Raw genomic sequence first — 17,776 nt, 5'->3', positions numbered from 1 at the left:
TCTGCTCTGATTGGATCAAGGCCGAAGCCAGCATGAAAATGCAGCCAAACCAGAAACACCAGTATCGCGACACAAGGTCAATTAGCATCAGAATCAAACAGATACTACACTTGATCTTAGCCAAAAGGCCGAGAAGCGATAGCCTGTAAACTCCCGCCGACGCGCAAGTGTCCCTCGGCCTCTGTCTTCTCCGTCAATCTGGCCGCGGTCGGCCGAGCGCAGGTGCGACGGCGGGCCTGCAGCAAGAGAGCAATTTCGGCCAGGGCTTACTTACTTGCAAGCCAGACGAAAAGCCGTGCCCGTATGGCACCCCCTTCCCTTCGGCGGAGATGACGCCATGAAAGCATTTGCATTTTGCGAGCAATTAACCAACCGGGCGGCGCGCAGGAGCGCGCCGGCGGGGCTTGCGGTGTCCCCTCCCCCCTCCTTTTCCAACGGGGGCGGGCGCAGTGGCTCAGAAATCCAACAGGGTGCAGCACGGTCCAGGTCAGCTGCAGAGCGGGAAAGGTGGCGAGGCCCCGCCCTGAAATCCAGGGCACGTCCCCATATGCAAATAAGAAAGAAAAACACAATTTTGACATGCAAACGCAGAGCGAAAAACACCCCCGAAGGCGGCTGCTTAGCCTGCGGCGCGGCCGGCCAGCGAGCGGGTGAAAAGTAAGGCGGCGGCACGACAAGGGCGAGCCCGAGCGGCTCTACAAAGGAAAGACAGCACGGCTGAAAGTGGTGCGAAAACTTTTTCTGCTTTTGACTTTTGCGACTTCCCACCCCAAAGAGGGGAAGCTGCACCGCTCCCGGAAGCACTGCAATACCAGGTCGATGCGTGGAGTGGACGGAGCAAGCCCCTGTTCCATCTCCCTGTTCCAAAAATCAATTTAATATTTGGTCCCCAGATAGGGGACGTATCAGATATTAAACTGATAAGAACAGATACTACACTTGATCTTAGCCAAAAGGCCGAGAAGCGATAGCCTGTAAACTCCCGCCGACGCGCAAGTGTCCCTCGGCCTCTGTCTTCTCCGTCAATCTGGCCGCGGTCGGCCGAGCGCAGGTGCGACGGCGGGCCTGCAGCAAGAGAGCAATTTCGGCCAGGGCTTACTTACTTGCAAGCCAGACGAAAAGCCGTGCCCGTATGGCACCCCCTTCCCTTCGGCGGAGATGACGCCATGAAAGCATTTGCATTTTGCGAGCAATTAACCAACCGGGCGGCGCGCAGGAGCGCGCCGGCGGGGCTTGCGGTGTCCCCTCCCCCCTCCTTTTCCAACGGGGGCGGGCGCAGTGGCTCAGAAATCCAACAGGGTGCAGCACGGTCCAGGTCAGCTGCAGAGCGGGAAAGGTGGCGAGGCCCCGCCCTGAAATCCAGGGCACGTCCCCATATGCAAATAAGAAAGAAAAACACAATTTTGACATGCAAACGCAGAGCGAAAAACACCCCCGAAGGCGGCTGCTTAGCCTGCGGCGCGGCCGGCCAGCGAGCGGGTGAAAAGTAAGGCGGCGGCACGACAAGGGCGAGCCCGAGCGGCTCTACAAAGGAAAGACAGCACGGCTGAAAGTGGTGCGAAAACTTTTTCTGCTTTTGACTTTTGCGACTTCCCACCCCAAAGAGGGGAAGCTGCACCGCTCCCGGAAGCACTGCAATACCAGGTCGATGCGTGGAGTGGACGGAGCAAGCCCCTGTTCCATCTCCCTGTTCCAAAAATCAATTTAATATTTGGTCCCCAGATAGGGGACGTATCAGATATTAAACTGATAAGAACAGATTTTTTTTTTTTTTTTTATTTCAATATATATGCTTTATTCATAAAAATCTTTGTTCATGTACATGACAATGCAGTCCACATCTGGTACAGTGCAAATTAACTTCAGCACATGGCACTCAATTTACAAATTACATTACATTTATCATTACATATATCAAAGCATGTTTCAATATATAACAATATACACTCCACAAATCATATTACAGATGAAAGCAGTACATGGTACTCTCTTTACACAAACAGGTACATTTTCATTACATGTTTTATAAGTCATACAGGCCAAGGGGGGCCGAGGTGCATTCCAACATTTCTCAAAATACATTACATTACAATCCACCAACCGTATTATATATGGCTTAATAATACACATGAATGCAATACATGGTACTCTATTTACATTCACAGGTTACAAGTGCTTTACAATTAACACACTTGTACGTCATGCGGCCCGAGGGGGGGTTTTCCACTGGTTTCAGCCCCTCAGTGTACACTGGCGGGAGGGCCTTAAACTGTGGCCCTTCCCCATCGTGCCTTGGCGGCGGCGGCACCAACCTTTAGTGCGTCCCTCAGCACGTACTCCCGGACCTTGGAATGTGCCAATCTGCAACACTCGGTCGTGGACATCTCCTTGCTCTGGAAGATCAGCAAGTTTCGGGCAGACCAAAGGGCGTCTTTCACCGAGTTGATGATCTTCCAGCAGCAGTTGATGTTTGTCTCGGTGTGCGTCCCTGGGAACAGTCCGTAGAGCACAGAGTCCTGTGTTACCGAGCTGCTCGGGATGAACCTCGACAAAGACCACTGCATCTCTTTCCAGACCTTCTGTGCAAAGGCACATTCCAGAAGGAGATGGATGACGGTCTCGTCCCAAGCGCAGCCTCCTCGCGGACAGCGTGCGGTGGAGCAGAGACGTCGGGAGTGCATGAAGGATCTGACGGGGAGGGCCCTTCTCACCACCAGCCAAGCTACGTCTTGGTGCTTGTTTGTGAGTTCTGGCGATGAGGCATTCTGCCAAATGACTTCGACAGTCTGCTCAGGGAACCATCCGAGAGGATCTACCATCTCCTTTTCCCGTAGGGTCTCGAGGACGTTTCGTGCTGACCACTGCTTGACAGCTTTGTGGTCAAAGGTGTTTGCCGTGAAAAACTTTTCCACGAAGGACAGGTGGTCTGGCACGGTCCAACTGGATGGAGCGTTCCGCGGCAGCGTCGCCAGACCCATCCTTCGCAACACCGGGGTCAGGTAGAACCTCAGCACGTAGTGACACTTGGTGTTTGCGTACTGAGGGTCCGTGCACAGTTTGATGCAGCCGCACACAAAGGTGGCCATCAGGATGAGGGCGACGTTTGGTACGTTCTTTCCCCCTTTCTCTGGAGATTTGTACATCGTGTCCCTCCGGACACGGTCCATTTTCGATCTCCAGATAAAGTGGAAGACGGCTCGGGTGACTGCGGCGGCGCAGGGTCGGGGTATGGGCCACACCTGCGCCACGTACAGCAGCACTGACAGCACTTCGCACCTGATGACCAGGTTCCTTCCCACGATCGACAGGGAGCGCTGCTCCCACATTCCCAGTTTCTGGCGTGCCTTGGAGATACGCTCCTCCCAGTTTTTTGTGCATGCCCCAGCCGCTCCGAACCATATTCCCAGCACCTTCAGGTAATCTGACCTGACGGTGAAGGGGACAAAGGATCGGTCGGCCCAGTTCCCAAAGAACATGGCCTCGCTTTTGCTGCGATTTACTTTCGCTCCCGAGGCCAGTTCAAATTGGTCGCAGATGCTCAGCAGTCTGCGGACCGACAGCGGATCCGAGCAAAAGACGGCGACGTCATCCATGTACAGGGAGGTCTTAACCTGAGTGCCTCCGCTGCCTGGGATCGTCACCCCTCCAATGCTCGAATCCCTTCTGATGGATTGGGCAAAGGGTTCGATACAACACACGAACAAGACGGAGGAGAGAGGACAGCCCTGCCTGACTCCAGATTTGATCGGGAAGCTTTCTGATTCCCACCCGTTGATTAGGACTGCGCTACTGATGTCTGTGTAGAGCAGTTGGATCCAATTGCAGATTCCCTCCCCAAACCCCATTTTGGAGAGCACGTCCATCATGTACGTGTGCGATATTCTGTCGAAAGCCTTCTCCTGGTCCAAGCTGATTAAGCAGGTGTGCACCCCCCTGTCCCGCACGTAGGCGATCGTATCCCTGAGTAGCGCGAGGCTATCAGAGATCTTCCTGCCGGGTACGGCACAGGTCTGATCTGGGTGGATCACCAGCTCCAGAGCAGACTTGACCCTGTTGGCGATGACCTTGGACAGAATCTTGTAGTCCACATTAAGCAGCGAAATGGGCCGCCAGTTTCTGATTTCTTCCCTCTCCCCTTTCTGCTTGTAGATGAGGGTGATGATGCCTTTCCTCATCGATTCTGACATGCTGCCAGCCAGAAGCATACCCCCGTACACTTCCAGCAGGTCTGGGCCCATCCAGTCCCACAGAGCCGAATACAACTCGACCGGTAGGCCGTCGCTTCCGGGAGTTTTACTCGTCTCGAAGGACTGGACGGCCTTTGTCAGCTCGTCCAGAGTTAGCGGGTGATCCAGACTCTCCCGCTTGCTGTCGTCTAGCACCTCCGAGATAGACGACAGGAAAGACTGGGAGGCCGCGCTGTCTGTGGGCTTCGCGTCGTACAGCCCGGCATAAAAGGATTTGCTGATCCTTCGCATGTCAGGCTGCGAGGACGTCACAGAGCCGTCTTCCTCCTTCAGGCTGTGGATCACAGAGCTCCCTCTGTGTACCTTTTGGAAGAAGAAACGCGAGCACGTCTCGTCCTGCTCCACGGAGCGGACTCTGGAGCGGAAGATGATCTTGGAGGACTCTGAGGCATAGAGCGAGGCTTGCTGGCCCTTCACCTCTTGGAGTTCCTCCCCGACATTGACTCCCATCGACTGCAGCAGGAGCAGATTCTGCATGCTTTTCTGGAGTCGGGACATTTCCCTCTGTCCCTCTCTCGCCTTCTGAACACCTTTGAGGATGAAGAACCTCTTGATGTTCGTCTTGATCGTTTCCCACCAGTGCGCCGGGGAATCAAAGAGGGGTTTCACGGTTCTCCAACCTTTGTAATCCCTTTTGAGTTCCTCAATGTTTTCTGGGGTCAACAGTTTCACGTTCAGCTTCCATATCCCTCTGCCTACTTTCTGGTCTTCCTGTGGGTGACAGTCGGCTAGTAAGAGGCAGTGGTCAGAGAAGAACACCGGCTTGACGTCGGTGGATCTGACCGAGAGAGCTTGGGACACAAACAGGAAGTCTATCCTGGAACGGACAGACCCGTCTGGCCTGGACCAGGTGTATCTGCGCGGCGCTCCATCTGCAGGGTTGCTGAAGATGTCGTGCAGCTTGGCGTCTTTTACCGCTTCCATCAGGAGTCTGGACGTGGCGTCCAGTTTGCTGTCGGCTCTGCCGGATCGCCCAGCCGCATCGATGATGCAGTTGAAGTCACCGCCCAGAATAACCGGCCTGGACGTCGCCAGCAGCAGCGGTAGCTGCTGGAAGACGGCCAGCCGCTCGTTCTTGAGAGTCGGGGCGTACACATTGATCAGCCTGAGCGGGGCGTTCTTGTACAGTACGTCTGCTACGAGGAGGCGGCCACCCACCACCTCCTTAACTTCGGTGATGGTGAAGTCACCTCCCCGCAGCAGAATACCCAGGCCGGAGGCACGGCAATCGTTGCCTCCTGACCAGATCGATTGGCCGTGGGGCCACCATCGCGACCACTGCCTGTAGTTGCTGAAGTGCGGTAGGCCGCACTCCTGCAGGAACAGTAGGTCGGCCTTGACCTTGGCAAGGTACCCCAAGGTGGAAACACATCGCGTCGTGCTTTTGATGCTACGCACGTTTATGCTTGCAATTTTTAAACCCATTTTAAATTTTAAATAGAGTTCAAGTCCCATTTTAATAAGCAGTCCTTTATGCTGTTTCCATCCCTTGGGGCTGGACCTGCATACACACAGTGTCAGAGAAAAACTGTACTTGCCCTGGGCTGAGGAACTCGCCCTGGTCTCTTGAGGGGTTGCTGTACCGGCAGGGGGATGACGGCGGTGAGAAGAAGTCTTCTTCCTCATTCGTGGATGGTTCTTCCCTCAGCCTGTCGTCTGTGGTGTCGTGGCTCCCGGTTTCCCGGAGCAGGTGTGCATCGGTCGCTTCATTGCTCCCGGTTTCCCGGAGCTGGGGGATGGTGGACGCTCCGCTGCTCCCGGTTGTCTGGAGCTGGGGAGCGTCGGGCACTTGGCCGCTCCCGGCAGTCTGTAGCTGGGGAGCGTCGGGCTCTTGGCCGCTCCCGGCGGTCTGGAGCTGGGGAGCGTCGGGCACTTGGCCGCTCCCGGCGGTCTGGAGCTGGGGAGCGTCAGGCACTTGGCCACTCCCGGCGGTCTGGAGCTGGGGAGCGTTGGGCACTTGGCCACTCCCGGCGGTCTGGAGCTGGGGAGCGTCGGGAACTTGGCCACTCCCGGCGGTCTGGAGCTGGGGAGCGTCGGGCACTTGGCCACTCCCGGCGGTCTGGAGCTGGGGAGCGTCGGGAACTTGGCCGCTCCCGGCGGTCTGGAGCTGGGCTGCGTTGTGCCCTTCGTTGCTACCGGTGTTCTGGGGCACGGTGATCACTCCTGTTTGTTTCTTTTCGCTCAGCCACTTTTTTTGTTGTTGGTGACTGTTCTTTTCTTGCCCTTCCTCATCAGATGAGCAGCTGCTGGTGTTGCCCGTTTGGGGCGAGTGCCGCCTTTTTTCCACAGGCCTGGACTTTGGCGGCCTCTCTCTTTGGGGGAGGCTTTTTTTCTTGTTCTTTCGTTTGACCTCCTGCCATTCTCCCAGTTGTTGTTCTCCAGCTGCCTCCTCTTCCATGGTCTCTGGCTGTTGGGGAGGAGGCTGAGTGCTGGTTGCCTGGGTTTGGTCGTTTCCAGTGAGGGCCTCTGCGGTGGGAGCGGTGCTGGTCTCCTTTGAGGCGGCCTTGTTGACAGGTCCTTTAATTGCCTGCGCATAGCTGCTGCTGCGCCTTGGGCAGGCCTTGTAGAGATGGCCTGTCTCCCCGCACAAGTTGCAGCACTTGCTCTCCTTGCAATCCTTCGTCTGGTGGCCTTCCTGCTTGCAGTTGCGACAGATGGTGACAGTGCAGGTCGCCGCCACGTGCCCGGATCTCCCGCAGGTTCGACACACCCTGGGTTGTCCCGCGTACACCATGTAGCCCCGGCTTCCACCGATGGCGAAGCTGGAGGGGAGGTGCTGGATGGCTCCTTTGGCATCCACTTTCAGGGTTACTTTGATCTGGCGTTTGCTGGTCCAGATCCCAAACAGGTCATTTACGTCAACGCTGTTCCCGACACTGTCGACGTATCTGCCGAGGAACGTCAGCACATCGACCACAGGGATGTGCGGGTTGTACATGTGTACAGTGACCACCCGGTTTCTTTGTGTTGGGAGAGTGAATAGAGGCTCGGCAGTCATAACTGAAAGCAGCGTTTCACTCCCCTTTTCCTTAACTGCCTGCAGAAATTTCAGGCATGCCGCGACGTTCCTGAACGTCACATCAAAATGTCCACTGCTGGGGAAATCCTGCAGAGCGAAGATGTCCGCAACTTGGAATCCGCAGCATCCGGTCAAGATCCTCTTCACAAAAAGGGAGCGGTCGATGGGCGATTGTCCCTCCACCTTCTTCACTGTGACTCGGACAGTGTTCCGGACTCCCTGTCTCGCTCCTCGGTTTGCTGCAATCTCGCTTGCAGGTCGCCCGTCACTCCAGGCTCTCGAGCTCGCTGTTCCATTGGCCGCCGTCGCGCCTGCCAATCGCTCTCTGCCCCGGGCTGCCAAGCTTGCTGCTTGCTTGGCCCTCGTCTCGCCTGCCAATCGCTCTCCGCCCTGGAGTCCCGGGCTCGCTTCCTCATTGGCCGACGTCATGCCTGCCAATCGCTCTCCGCCCCGGCCTCCCGAGCTCGCTCCTTCGTTGGCCGCCCTCTCGCCTGCCGATCGCTCTCCGCTGCAGGCTCTCGACCTCGCTGCATGGTCGGCCGCCACCTCGCGCTGCAGGTCGCTCTCCACTCCGGGCTCCCGCAATCGCTCCTCCTCCGGCGGCCTCGGTTTTTGCTCCCGATAGCTCCTTTCTCGGGTTTCCTCGCTCACTGCTTCCTCAGTCGCCATCTATGCAGATCGCTCTGCTCTGATTGGATCAAGGCCGAAGCCAGCATGAAAATGCAGCCAAACCAGAAACACCAGTATCGCGACACAAGGTCAATTAGCATCAGAATCAAACAGATACTACACTTGATCTTAGCCAAAAGGCCGAGAAGCGATAGCCTGTAAACTCCCGCCGACGCGCAAGTGTCCCTCGGCCTCTGTCTTCTCCGTCAATCTGGCCGCGGTCGGCCGAGCGCAGGTGCGACGGCGGGCCTGCAGCAAGAGAGCAATTTCGGCCAGGGCTTACTTACTTGCAAGCCAGACGAAAAGCCGTGCCCGTATGGCACCCCCTTCCCTTCGGCGGAGATGACGCCATGAAAGCATTTGCATTTTGCGAGCAATTAACCAACCGGGCGGCGCGCAGGAGCGCGCCGGCGGGGCTTGCGGTGTCCCCTCCCCCCTCCTTTTCCAACGGGGGCGGGCGCAGTGGCTCAGAAATCCAACAGGGTGCAGCACGGTCCAGGTCAGCTGCAGAGCGGGAAAGGTGGCGAGGCCCCGCCCTGAAATCCAGGGCACGTCCCCATATGCAAATAAGAAAGAAAAACACAATTTTGACATGCAAACGCAGAGCGAAAAACACCCCCGAAGGCGGCTGCTTAGCCTGCGGCGCGGCCGGCCAGCGAGCGGGTGAAAAGTAAGGCGGCGGCACGACAAGGGCGAGCCCGAGCGGCTCTACAAAGGAAAGACAGCACGGCTGAAAGTGGTGCGAAAACTTTTTCTGCTTTTGACTTTTGCGACTTCCCACCCCAAAGAGGGGAAGCTGCACCGCTCCCGGAAGCACTGCAATACCAGGTCGATGCGTGGAGTGGACGGAGCAAGCCCCTGTTCCATCTCCCTGTTCCAAAAATCAATTTAATATTTGGTCCCCAGATAGGGGACGTATCAGATATTAAACTGATAAGAACAGATACTACACTTGATCTTAGCCAAAAGGCCGAGAAGCGATAGCCTGTAAACTCCCGCCGACGCGCAAGTGTCCCTCGGCCTCTGTCTTCTCCGTCAATCTGGCCGCGGTCGGCCGAGCGCAGGTGCGACGGCGGGCCTGCAGCAAGAGAGCAATTTCGGCCAGGGCTTACTTACTTGCAAGCCAGACGAAAAGCCGTGCCCGTATGGCACCCCCTTCCCTTCGGCGGAGATGACGCCATGAAAGCATTTGCATTTTGCGAGCAATTAACCAACCGGGCGGCGCGCAGGAGCGCGCCGGCGGGGCTTGCGGTGTCCCCTCCCCCCTCCTTTTCCAACGGGGGCGGGCGCAGTGGCTCAGAAATCCAACAGGGTGCAGCACGGTCCAGGTCAGCTGCAGAGCGGGAAAGGTGGCGAGGCCCCGCCCTGAAATCCAGGGCACGTCCCCATATGCAAATAAGAAAGAAAAACACAATTTTGACATGCAAACGCAGAGCGAAAAACACCCCCGAAGGCGGCTGCTTAGCCTGCGGCGCGGCCGGCCAGCGAGCGGGTGAAAAGTAAGGCGGCGGCACGACAAGGGCGAGCCCGAGCGGCTCTACAAAGGAAAGACAGCACGGCTGAAAGTGGTGCGAAAACTTTTTCTGCTTTTGACTTTTGCGACTTCCCACCCCAAAGAGGGGAAGCTGCACCGCTCCCGGAAGCACTGCAATACCAGGTCGATGCGTGGAGTGGACGGAGCAAGCCCCTGTTCCATCTCCCTGTTCCAAAAATCAATTTAATATTTGGTCCCCAGATAGGGGACGTATCAGATATTAAACTGATAAGAACAGATACTACAGTTGATCTTAGCCAAAAGGCCGAGAAGCGATAGCCTGTAAACTCCCGCCGACGCGCAAGTGTCCCTCGGCCTCTGTCTTCTCCGTCAATCTGGCCGCGGTCGGCCGAGCGCAGGTGCGACGGCGGGCCTGCAGCAAGAGAGCAATTTCGGCCAGGGCTTACTTACTTGCAAGCCAGACGAAAAGCCGTGCCCGTATGGCACCCCCTTCCCTTCGGCGGAGATGACGCCATGAAAGCATTTGCATTTTGCGAGCAATTAACCAACCGGGCGGCGCGCAGGAGCGCGCCGGCGGGGCTTGCGGTGTCCCCTCCCCCCTCCTTTTCCAACGGGGGCGGGCGCAGTGGCTCAGAAATCCAACAGGGTGCAGCACGGTCCAGGTCAGCTGCAGAGCGGGAAAGGTGGCGAGGCCCCGCCCTGAAATCCAGGGCACGTCCCCATATGCAAATAAGAAAGAAAAACACAATTTTGACATGCAAACGCAGAGCGAAAAACACCCCCGAAGGCGGCTGCTTAGCCTGCGGCGCGGCCGGCCAGCGAGCGGGTGAAAAGTAAGGCGGCGGCACGACAAGGGCGAGCCCGAGCGGCTCTACAAAGGAAAGACAGCACGGCTGAAAGTGGTGCGAAAACTTTTTCTGCTTTTGACTTTTGCGACTTCCCACCCCAAAGAGGGGAAGCTGCACCGCTCCCGGAAGCACTGCAATACCAGGTCGATGCGTGGAGTGGACGGAGCAAGCCCCTGTTCCATCTCCCTGTTCCAAAAATCAATTTAATATTTGGTCCCCAGATAGGGGACGTATCAGATATTAAACTGATAAGAACAGATACTACACTTGATCTTAGCCAAAAGGCCGAGAAGCGATAGCCTGTAAACTCCCGCCGACGCGCAAGTGTCCCTCGGCCTCTGTCTTCTCCGTCAATCTGGCCGCGGTCGGCCGAGCGCAGGTGCGACGGCGGGCCTGCAGCAAGAGAGCAATTTCGGCCAGGGCTTACTTACTTGCAAGCCAGACGAAAAGCCGTGCCCGTATGGCACCCCCTTCCCTTCGGCGGAGATGACGCCATGAAAGCATTTGCATTTTGCGAGCAATTAACCAACCGGGCGGCGCGCAGGAGCGCGCCGGCGGGGCTTGCGGTGTCCCCTCCCCCCTCCTTTTCCAACGGGGGCGGGCGCAGTGGCTCAGAAATCCAACAGGGTGCAGCACGGTCCAGGTCAGCTGCAGAGCGGGAAAGGTGGCGAGGCCCCGCCCTGAAATCCAGGGCACGTCCCCATATGCAAATAAGAAAGAAAAACACAATTTTGACATGCAAACGCAGAGCGAAAAACACCCCCGAAGGCGGCTGCTTAGCCTGCGGCGCGGCCGGCCAGCGAGCGGGTGAAAAGTAAGGCGGCGGCACGACAAGGGCGAGCCCGAGCGGCTCTACAAAGGAAAGACAGCACGGCTGAAAGTGGTGCGAAAACTTTTTCTGCTTTTGACTTTTGCGACTTCCCACCCCAAAGAGGGGAAGCTGCACCGCTCCCGGAAGCACTGCAATACCAGGTCGATGCGTGGAGTGGACGGAGCAAGCCCCTGTTCCATCTCCCTGTTCCAAAAATCAATTTAATATTTGGTCCCCAGATAGGGGACGTATCAGATATTAAACTGATAAGAACAGATACTACACTTGATCTTAGCCAAAAGGCCGAGAAGCGATAGCCTGTAAACTCCCGCCGACGCGCAAGTGTCCCTCGGCCTCTGTCTTCTCCGTCAATCTGGCCGCGGTCGGCCGAGCGCAGGTGCGACGGCGGGCCTGCAGCAAGAGAGCAATTTCGGCCAGGGCTTACTTACTTGCAAGCCAGACGAAAAGCCGTGCCCGTATGGCACCCCCTTCCCTTCGGCGGAGATGACGCCATGAAAGCATTTGCATTTTGCGAGCAATTAACCAACCGGGCGGCGCGCAGGAGCGCGCCGGCGGGGCTTGCGGTGTCCCCTCCCCCCTCCTTTTCCAACGGGGGCGGGCGCAGTGGCTCAGAAATCCAACAGGGTGCAGCACGGTCCAGGTCAGCTGCAGAGCGGGAAAGGTGGCGAGGCCCCGCCCTGAAATCCAGGGCACGTCCCCATATGCAAATAAGAAAGAAAAACACAATTTTGACATGCAAACGCAGAGCGAAAAACACCCCCGAAGGCGGCTGCTTAGCCTGCGGCGCGGCCGGCCAGCGAGCGGGTGAAAAGTAAGGCGGCGGCACGACAAGGGCGAGCCCGAGCGGCTCTACAAAGGAAAGACAGCACGGCTGAAAGTGGTGCGAAAACTTTTTCTGCTTTTGACTTTTGCGACTTCCCACCCCAAAGAGGGGAAGCTGCACCGCTCCCGGAAGCACTGCAATACCAGGTCGATGCGTGGAGTGGACGGAGCAAGCCCCTGTTCCATCTCCCTGTTCCAAAAATCAATTTAATATTTGGTCCCCAGATAGGGGACGTATCAGATATTAAACTGATAAGAACAGATTTTTTTTTTTTTTTTTTCAATATATATGCTTTATTCATAAAAATCTTTGTTCATGTACATGACAATGCAGTCCACATCTGGTACAGTGCAAATTAACTTCAGCACATGGCACTCAATTTACAAATTACATTACATTTATCATTACATATATCAAAGCATGTTTCAATATATAACAACATACACTCCACAAATCATATTACAGATGAAAGCAGTACATGGTACTCTCTTTACACAAACAGGTACATTTTCATTACATGTTTTATCAGTCATACAGCCCAAGGGGGGCCGAGATGCATTCCAACATTTCTCAAAATACATTACATTACAATCCACCAACCGTATTATATATGGCTTAATAATACACATGAATGCTGTACATGGTACTCTATTTACATTCACAGATTACAAGTGCTTTACAATTAACACACTTGTACGTCATGCGGCCCGAGGGGGGGGTTTTCCACTGGTTTCAGCCCCTCAGTCTACACTGGCGGGAGGGCCTTAAACTGTGGCCCTTCCCCATCGTGCCTTGGCGGCGGCGGCACCAACCTTTAGTGCGTCCCTCAGCACGTACTCCCGGACCTTGGAATGTGCCAATCTGCAACACTCGGTCGTGGACATCTCCTTGCTCTGGAAGATCAGCAAGTTTCGGGCAGACCAAAGGGCGTCTTTCACCGAGTTGATGATCTTCCAGCAGCAGTTGATGTTTGTCTCGGTGTGCGTCCCTGGGAACAGTCCGTAGAGCACAGAGTCCTGTGTTACCGAGCTGCTCGGGATGAACCTCGACAAAGACCACTGCATCTCTTTCCAGACCTTCTGTGCAAAGGCACATTCCAGAAGGAGATGGATGACGGTCTCGTCCCAAGCGCAGCCTCCTCGCGGACAGCGTGCGGTGGAGCAGAGACGTCGGGAGTGCATGAAGGATCTGACGGGGAGGGCCCTTCTCACCACCAGCCAAGCTACGTCTTGGTGCTTGTTTGTGAGTTCTGGCGATGAGGCATTCTGCCAAATGACTTCGACAGTCTGCTCAGGGAACCATCCGAGAGGATCTACCATCTCCTTTTCCCGTAGGGTCTCGAGGACGTTTCGTGCTGACCACTGCTTGACAGCTTTGTGGTCAAAGGTGTTTGCCGTGAAAAACTTTTCCACGAAGGACAGGTGGTTTGGCACGGTCCAACTGGATGGAGCGTTCCGCGGCAGCGTCGCCAGACCCATCCTTCGCAACACCGGGGTCAGGTAGAACCTCAGCACGTAGTGACACTTGGTGTTTGCGTACCGAGGGTCTGTGCACAGTTTGATGCAGCCGCACACAAAGGTGGCCATCAGGATGAGGGCGACGTTTGGTACGTTCTTTCCCCCTTTCTCTGGAGATTTGTACATCGTGTCCCTCCGGACACGGTCCATTTTCGATCTCCAGATAAAGTGGAAGACGGCTCGGGTGACTGCGGCGGCGCAGGGTCGGGGTATGGGCCACACCTGCGCCACGTACAGCAGCACTGACAGCACTTCGCACCTGATGACCAGGTTCTTTCCCACGATCGACAGGGAGCGCTGCTCCCACATTCCCAGTTTCTGGCGTGCCTTGGAGATACGCTCCTCCCAGTTTTTTTTGCATGCCCCAGCCGCTCCGAACCATATTCCCAGCACCTTCAGGTAATCTGACCTGACGGTGAAGGGGACAAAGGAACGGTCGGCCCAGTTCCCAAAGAACATGGCCTCGCTTTTGCTGCGATTTACTTTCGCTCCCGAGGCCAGTTCAAATTGGTCGCAGATGCTCAGCAGTCTGCGGACCGACAGCGGATCCGAGCAAAAGACGGCGACGTCATCCATGTACAGGGAGGTCTTAACCTGAGTGCCTCCGCTGCCTGGGATCGTCACCCCTCCAATGCTCGAATCCCTTCTGATGGATTGGGCAAAGGGTTCGATACAACACACGAACAAGACGGAGGAGAGAGGACAGCCCTGCCTGACTCCAGATTTGATCGGGAAGCTTTCTGATTCCCACCCATTGATTAGGACTGCGCTACTGATGTCTGTGTAGAGCAGTTGGATCCAATTGCAGATTCCCTCCCCAAACCCCATTTTGGAGAGCACGTCCATCATGTACGTGTGCGATATTCTGTCGAAAGCCTTCTCCTGGTCCAAGCTGATTAAGCAGGTGTGCACCCCCCTGTCCCGCACGTAGGCGATCGTATCCCTGAGTAGCGCGAGGCTATCAGAGATCTTCCTGCCGGGTACGGCACAGGTCTGATCCGGGTGGATCACCAGCTCCAGAGCAGACTTGACCCTGTTGGCGATGACCTTGGACAGAATCTTGTAGTCCACATTAAGCAGCGAAATGGGCCGCCAGTTTCTGATTTCTTCCCTCTCCCCTTTCTGCTTGTAGATGAGGGTGATGATGCCTTTCCTCATCGATTCTGACATGCTGCCAGCCAGAAGCATACCCCCGTACACTTCCAGCAGGTCTGGGCCCATCCAGTCCCACAGAGCCGAATACAACTCGACCGGTAGGCCGTCGCTTCCGGGAGTTTTACTCGTCTCGAAGGACCGGACGGCCTTTGTCAGCTCGTCCAGAGTTAGCGGGTGATCCAGACTCTCCCGCTTGCTGTCGTCTAGCACCTCCGAGATAGACGACAGGAAAGACTGGGAGGCCGCGCTGTCTGTGGGCTTCGCGTCGTACAGCCCGGCATAAAAGGATTTGCTGATCCTTCGCATGTCAGGCTGCGAGGACGTCACAGAGCCGTCTTCCTCCTTCAGGCTGTGGATCACAGAGCTCCCTCTGTGTACCTTTTGGAAGAAGAAACGCGAGCACGTCTCGTCCTGCTCCACGGAGCGGACTCTGGAGCGGAAGATGATCTTGGAGGACTCTGAGGCATAGAGCGAGGCTTGCTGGCCCTTCACCTCTTGGAGTTCCTCCCCGACATTGACTCCCATCGACTGCAGCAGGAGCAGATTCTGCATGCTTTTCTGGAGTCGGGACATTTCCCTCTGTCCCTCTCTCGCCTTCTGAACACCTTTGAGGATGAAGAACCTCTTGATGTTCGTCTTGATCGTTTCCCACCAGTGCGCCGGGGAATCAAAGAGGGGTTTCACGGTTCTCCAACCTTTGTAATCCCTTTTGAGTTCCTCAATGTTTTCTGGGGTCAACAGTTTCACGTTCAGCTTCCATATCCCCCTGCCTACTTTCTGGTCTTCCTGTGGGTGACAGTCGGCTAGTAAGAGGCAGTGGTCAGAGAAGAACACCGGCTTGACGTCGGTGGATCTGACCGAGAGAGCTTGGGACACAAACAGGAAGTCTATCCTGGAACGGACAGACCCGTCTGGCCTGGACCAGGTGTATCTGCGCGGCGCTCCATCTGCAGGGTTGCTGAAGATGTCGTGCAGCTTGGCGTCTTTTACCGCTTCCATCAGGAGTCTGGACGTGGCGTCCAGTTTGCTGTCGGCTCTGCCGGATCGCCCAGCCGCATCGATGATGCAGTTGAAGTCACCGCCCAGAATAACCGGCCTGGACGTCGCCAGCAGCAGCGGTAGCTGCTGGAAGACGGCCAGCCGCTCGTTCTTGAGAGCCGGGGCGTACACATTGATCAGCCTGAGCGGGGCGTTCTTGTACAGTACGTCTGCTACGAGGAGGCGGCCACCCACCACCTCCTTAACTTCGGTGATGGTGAAGTCACCTCCCCGCAGCAGAATACCCAGGCCGGAGGCACGGCAATCGTTGCCTCCTGACCATATCGATTGGCCGTGGGGCCACCATCGCGACCACTGCCTGTAGTTGCTGAAGTGCGGTAGGCCGCACTCCTGCAGGAACAGTAGGTCGGCCTTGACCTTGGCAAGGTACCCCAAGGTGGAAACACATCGCGTCGTGCTTTTGATGCTACGCACGTTTATGCTTGCAATTTTTAAACCCATTTTAAATTTTAAATAGAGTTCAAGTCCCATTTTAATAAGCAGTCCTTTATGCTGTTTCCATCCCTTGGGGCTGGACCTGCATACACACAGTGTTAGAGAAAGACTGTACTTGCCCTGGGCTGAGGAACTCGCCCTGGTCTCTTGAGGGGTTGCTGTACCGGCAGGGGGATGACGGCGGTGAGAAGAAGTCTTCTTCCTCATTCGTGGATGGTTCTTCCCTCAGCCTGTCGCCTGTGGTGTCGTGGCTCCCGGTTTCCCGGAGCAGGTGTGCATCGGTCGCTTCATTGCTCCCGGTTTCCCGGAGCTGGGGTATGGTGGACGCTCCGCTGCTCCCGGTTGTCTGGAGCTGGGGAGCGTCGGGCACTTGGCTGCTCCCGGCAGTCTGTAGCTGGGGAGCGTCGGGCTCTTGGCCGCTCCCGGCGGTCTGGAGCTGGGGAGCGTCGGGCACTTGGCCGCTCCCGGCGGTCTGGAGCTGGGGAGCGTCAGGCACTTGGCCACTCCCGGCGGTCTGGAGCTGGGGAGCGTCGGGAACTTGGCCGCTCCCGGCGGTCTGGAGCTGGGCTGCGTTGTGCCCTTCGTTGCTACCGGTGTTCTGGGGCACGGTGATCACTCCTGTTTGTTTCTTTTCGCTCAGCCACTTTTTTTGTTGTTGGTGACTGTTCTTTTCTTGCCCTTCCTCATCAGATGAGCAGCTGCTGGTGTTGCCCGTTTGGGGCGGGTGCCGCCTTTTTTCCACAGGCCTGGACTTTGGCGGCCTCTCTCTTTGGGGGAGGCTTTTTTTCTTGTTCTTTCGTTTGACCTCCTGCCATTCTCCCAGTTGTTGTTCTCCAGCTGCCTCCTCTTCCATGGTCTCTGGCTGTTGGGGAGGAGGCTGAGTGCTGGTTGCCTGGGTTTGGTCGTTTCCAGTGAGGGCCTCTGCGGTGGGAGCGGTGCTGGTCTCCTTTGAGGCGGCCTTGTTGACAGGTCCTTTAATTGCCTGCGCATAGCTGCTGCTGCGCCTTGGGCAGGCCTTGTAGAGATGGCCTGTCTCCCCGCACAAGTTGCAGCACTTGCTCTCCTTGCAATCCTTCGTCTGGTGGCCTTCCTGCTTGCAGTTGCGACAGATGGTGACAGTGCAGGTCGCCGCCACGTGCCCGGATCTCCCGCAGGTTCGACACACCCTGGGTTGTCCCGCGTACACCATGTAGCCCCGGCTTCCACCGATGGCGAAGCTGGAGGGGAGGTGCTGGATGGCTCCTTTGGCATCCACTTTCAGGGTTACTTTGATCTGGCGTTTGCTGGTCCAGATCCCAAACAGGTCATTTACGTCAACGCTGTTCCCGACACTGTCGACGTATCTGCCGAGGAACGTCAGCACATCGACCACAGGGATGTGCGGGTTGTACATGTGTACAGTGACCACCCGGTTTCTTTGTGTTGGGAGAGTGAATAGAGGCTCGGCAGTCATAACTGAAAGCAGCGTTTCACTCCCCTTTTCCTTAACTGCCTGCAGAAATTTCAGGCATGCCGCGACGTTCCTGAACGTCACATCAAAATGTCCACTGCTGGGGAAATCCTGCAGAGCGAAGATATCCGCAACTTGGAATCCGCAGCATCCGGTCAAGATCCTCTTCACAAAAAGGGAGCGGTCGATGGGCGATTGTCCCTCCACCTTCTTCACTGTGACTCGGA

The 17,776-nt window shown here is 56.3% G+C and overlaps 1 protein-coding gene, 5 non-coding genes and 5 pseudogenes across 6 annotated transcripts; all 11 read right to left on the bottom strand.

Moving 5' to 3' along the window:
- Positions 1-5: 5 nt before the first annotated feature.
- On the bottom strand, positions 6-140 carry LOC147081426 (U2 spliceosomal RNA; annotated as a pseudogene).
- A 638-nt stretch (positions 141-778) lies between these two features.
- Positions 779-969, bottom strand: LOC147081425 (U2 spliceosomal RNA). The gene has a single exon (XR_015076647.1). It is a non-coding gene; the product is annotated as a U2 spliceosomal RNA (small nuclear RNA).
- A 638-nt stretch (positions 970-1,607) lies between these two features.
- LOC147081424 (U2 spliceosomal RNA) lies at positions 1,608-1,812 on the bottom strand (annotated as a pseudogene).
- Positions 1,813-2,175: 363 nt separating this feature from the next.
- LOC147081423 (uncharacterized) lies at positions 2,176-3,593 on the bottom strand. The gene has a single exon (XM_085980816.1). It carries the CDS (start codon positions 3,591-3,593, stop codon positions 2,265-2,267), a length of 1,329 nt encoding a protein of 442 aa, XP_085836942.1. The 3' UTR covers positions 2,176-2,264.
- Positions 3,594-7,953: 4,360 nt separating this feature from the next.
- On the bottom strand, positions 7,954-8,088 carry LOC147081422 (U2 spliceosomal RNA; annotated as a pseudogene).
- A 638-nt stretch (positions 8,089-8,726) lies between these two features.
- Positions 8,727-8,917, bottom strand: LOC147081421 (U2 spliceosomal RNA). Its single transcript, XR_015076646.1, has one exon. It is a non-coding gene; the product is annotated as a U2 spliceosomal RNA (small nuclear RNA).
- Positions 8,918-9,555: 638 nt separating this feature from the next.
- LOC147081420 (U2 spliceosomal RNA) lies at positions 9,556-9,746 on the bottom strand. The gene has a single exon (XR_015076686.1). It is a non-coding gene; the product is annotated as a U2 spliceosomal RNA (small nuclear RNA).
- A 638-nt stretch (positions 9,747-10,384) lies between these two features.
- LOC147081419 (U2 spliceosomal RNA) lies at positions 10,385-10,575 on the bottom strand. The gene has a single exon (XR_015076645.1). It is a non-coding gene; the product is annotated as a U2 spliceosomal RNA (small nuclear RNA).
- Positions 10,576-11,213: 638 nt separating this feature from the next.
- LOC147081418 (U2 spliceosomal RNA) lies at positions 11,214-11,404 on the bottom strand. The gene has a single exon (XR_015076644.1). It is a non-coding gene; the product is annotated as a U2 spliceosomal RNA (small nuclear RNA).
- A 638-nt stretch (positions 11,405-12,042) lies between these two features.
- LOC147081417 (U2 spliceosomal RNA) lies at positions 12,043-12,244 on the bottom strand (annotated as a pseudogene).
- Positions 12,245-14,070: 1,826 nt separating this feature from the next.
- On the bottom strand, positions 14,071-17,612 carry LOC147081416 (uncharacterized; annotated as a pseudogene).
- Positions 17,613-17,776: the final 164 nt, after the last annotated feature.

This window comes from Somniosus microcephalus, unplaced genomic scaffold (assembly GCF_052327205.1).
Source record: "Somniosus microcephalus isolate GS21.2 unplaced genomic scaffold, FLI_Smic_1.0 scaffold562, whole genome shotgun sequence".
In the NCBI taxonomy this organism is placed as follows: Eukaryota; Metazoa; Chordata; class Chondrichthyes; order Squaliformes; family Somniosidae; genus Somniosus; species Somniosus microcephalus.
Note: the sequence above shows the minus strand (reverse complement) of the source record. Positions and strands in the feature narration are given on the sequence as shown.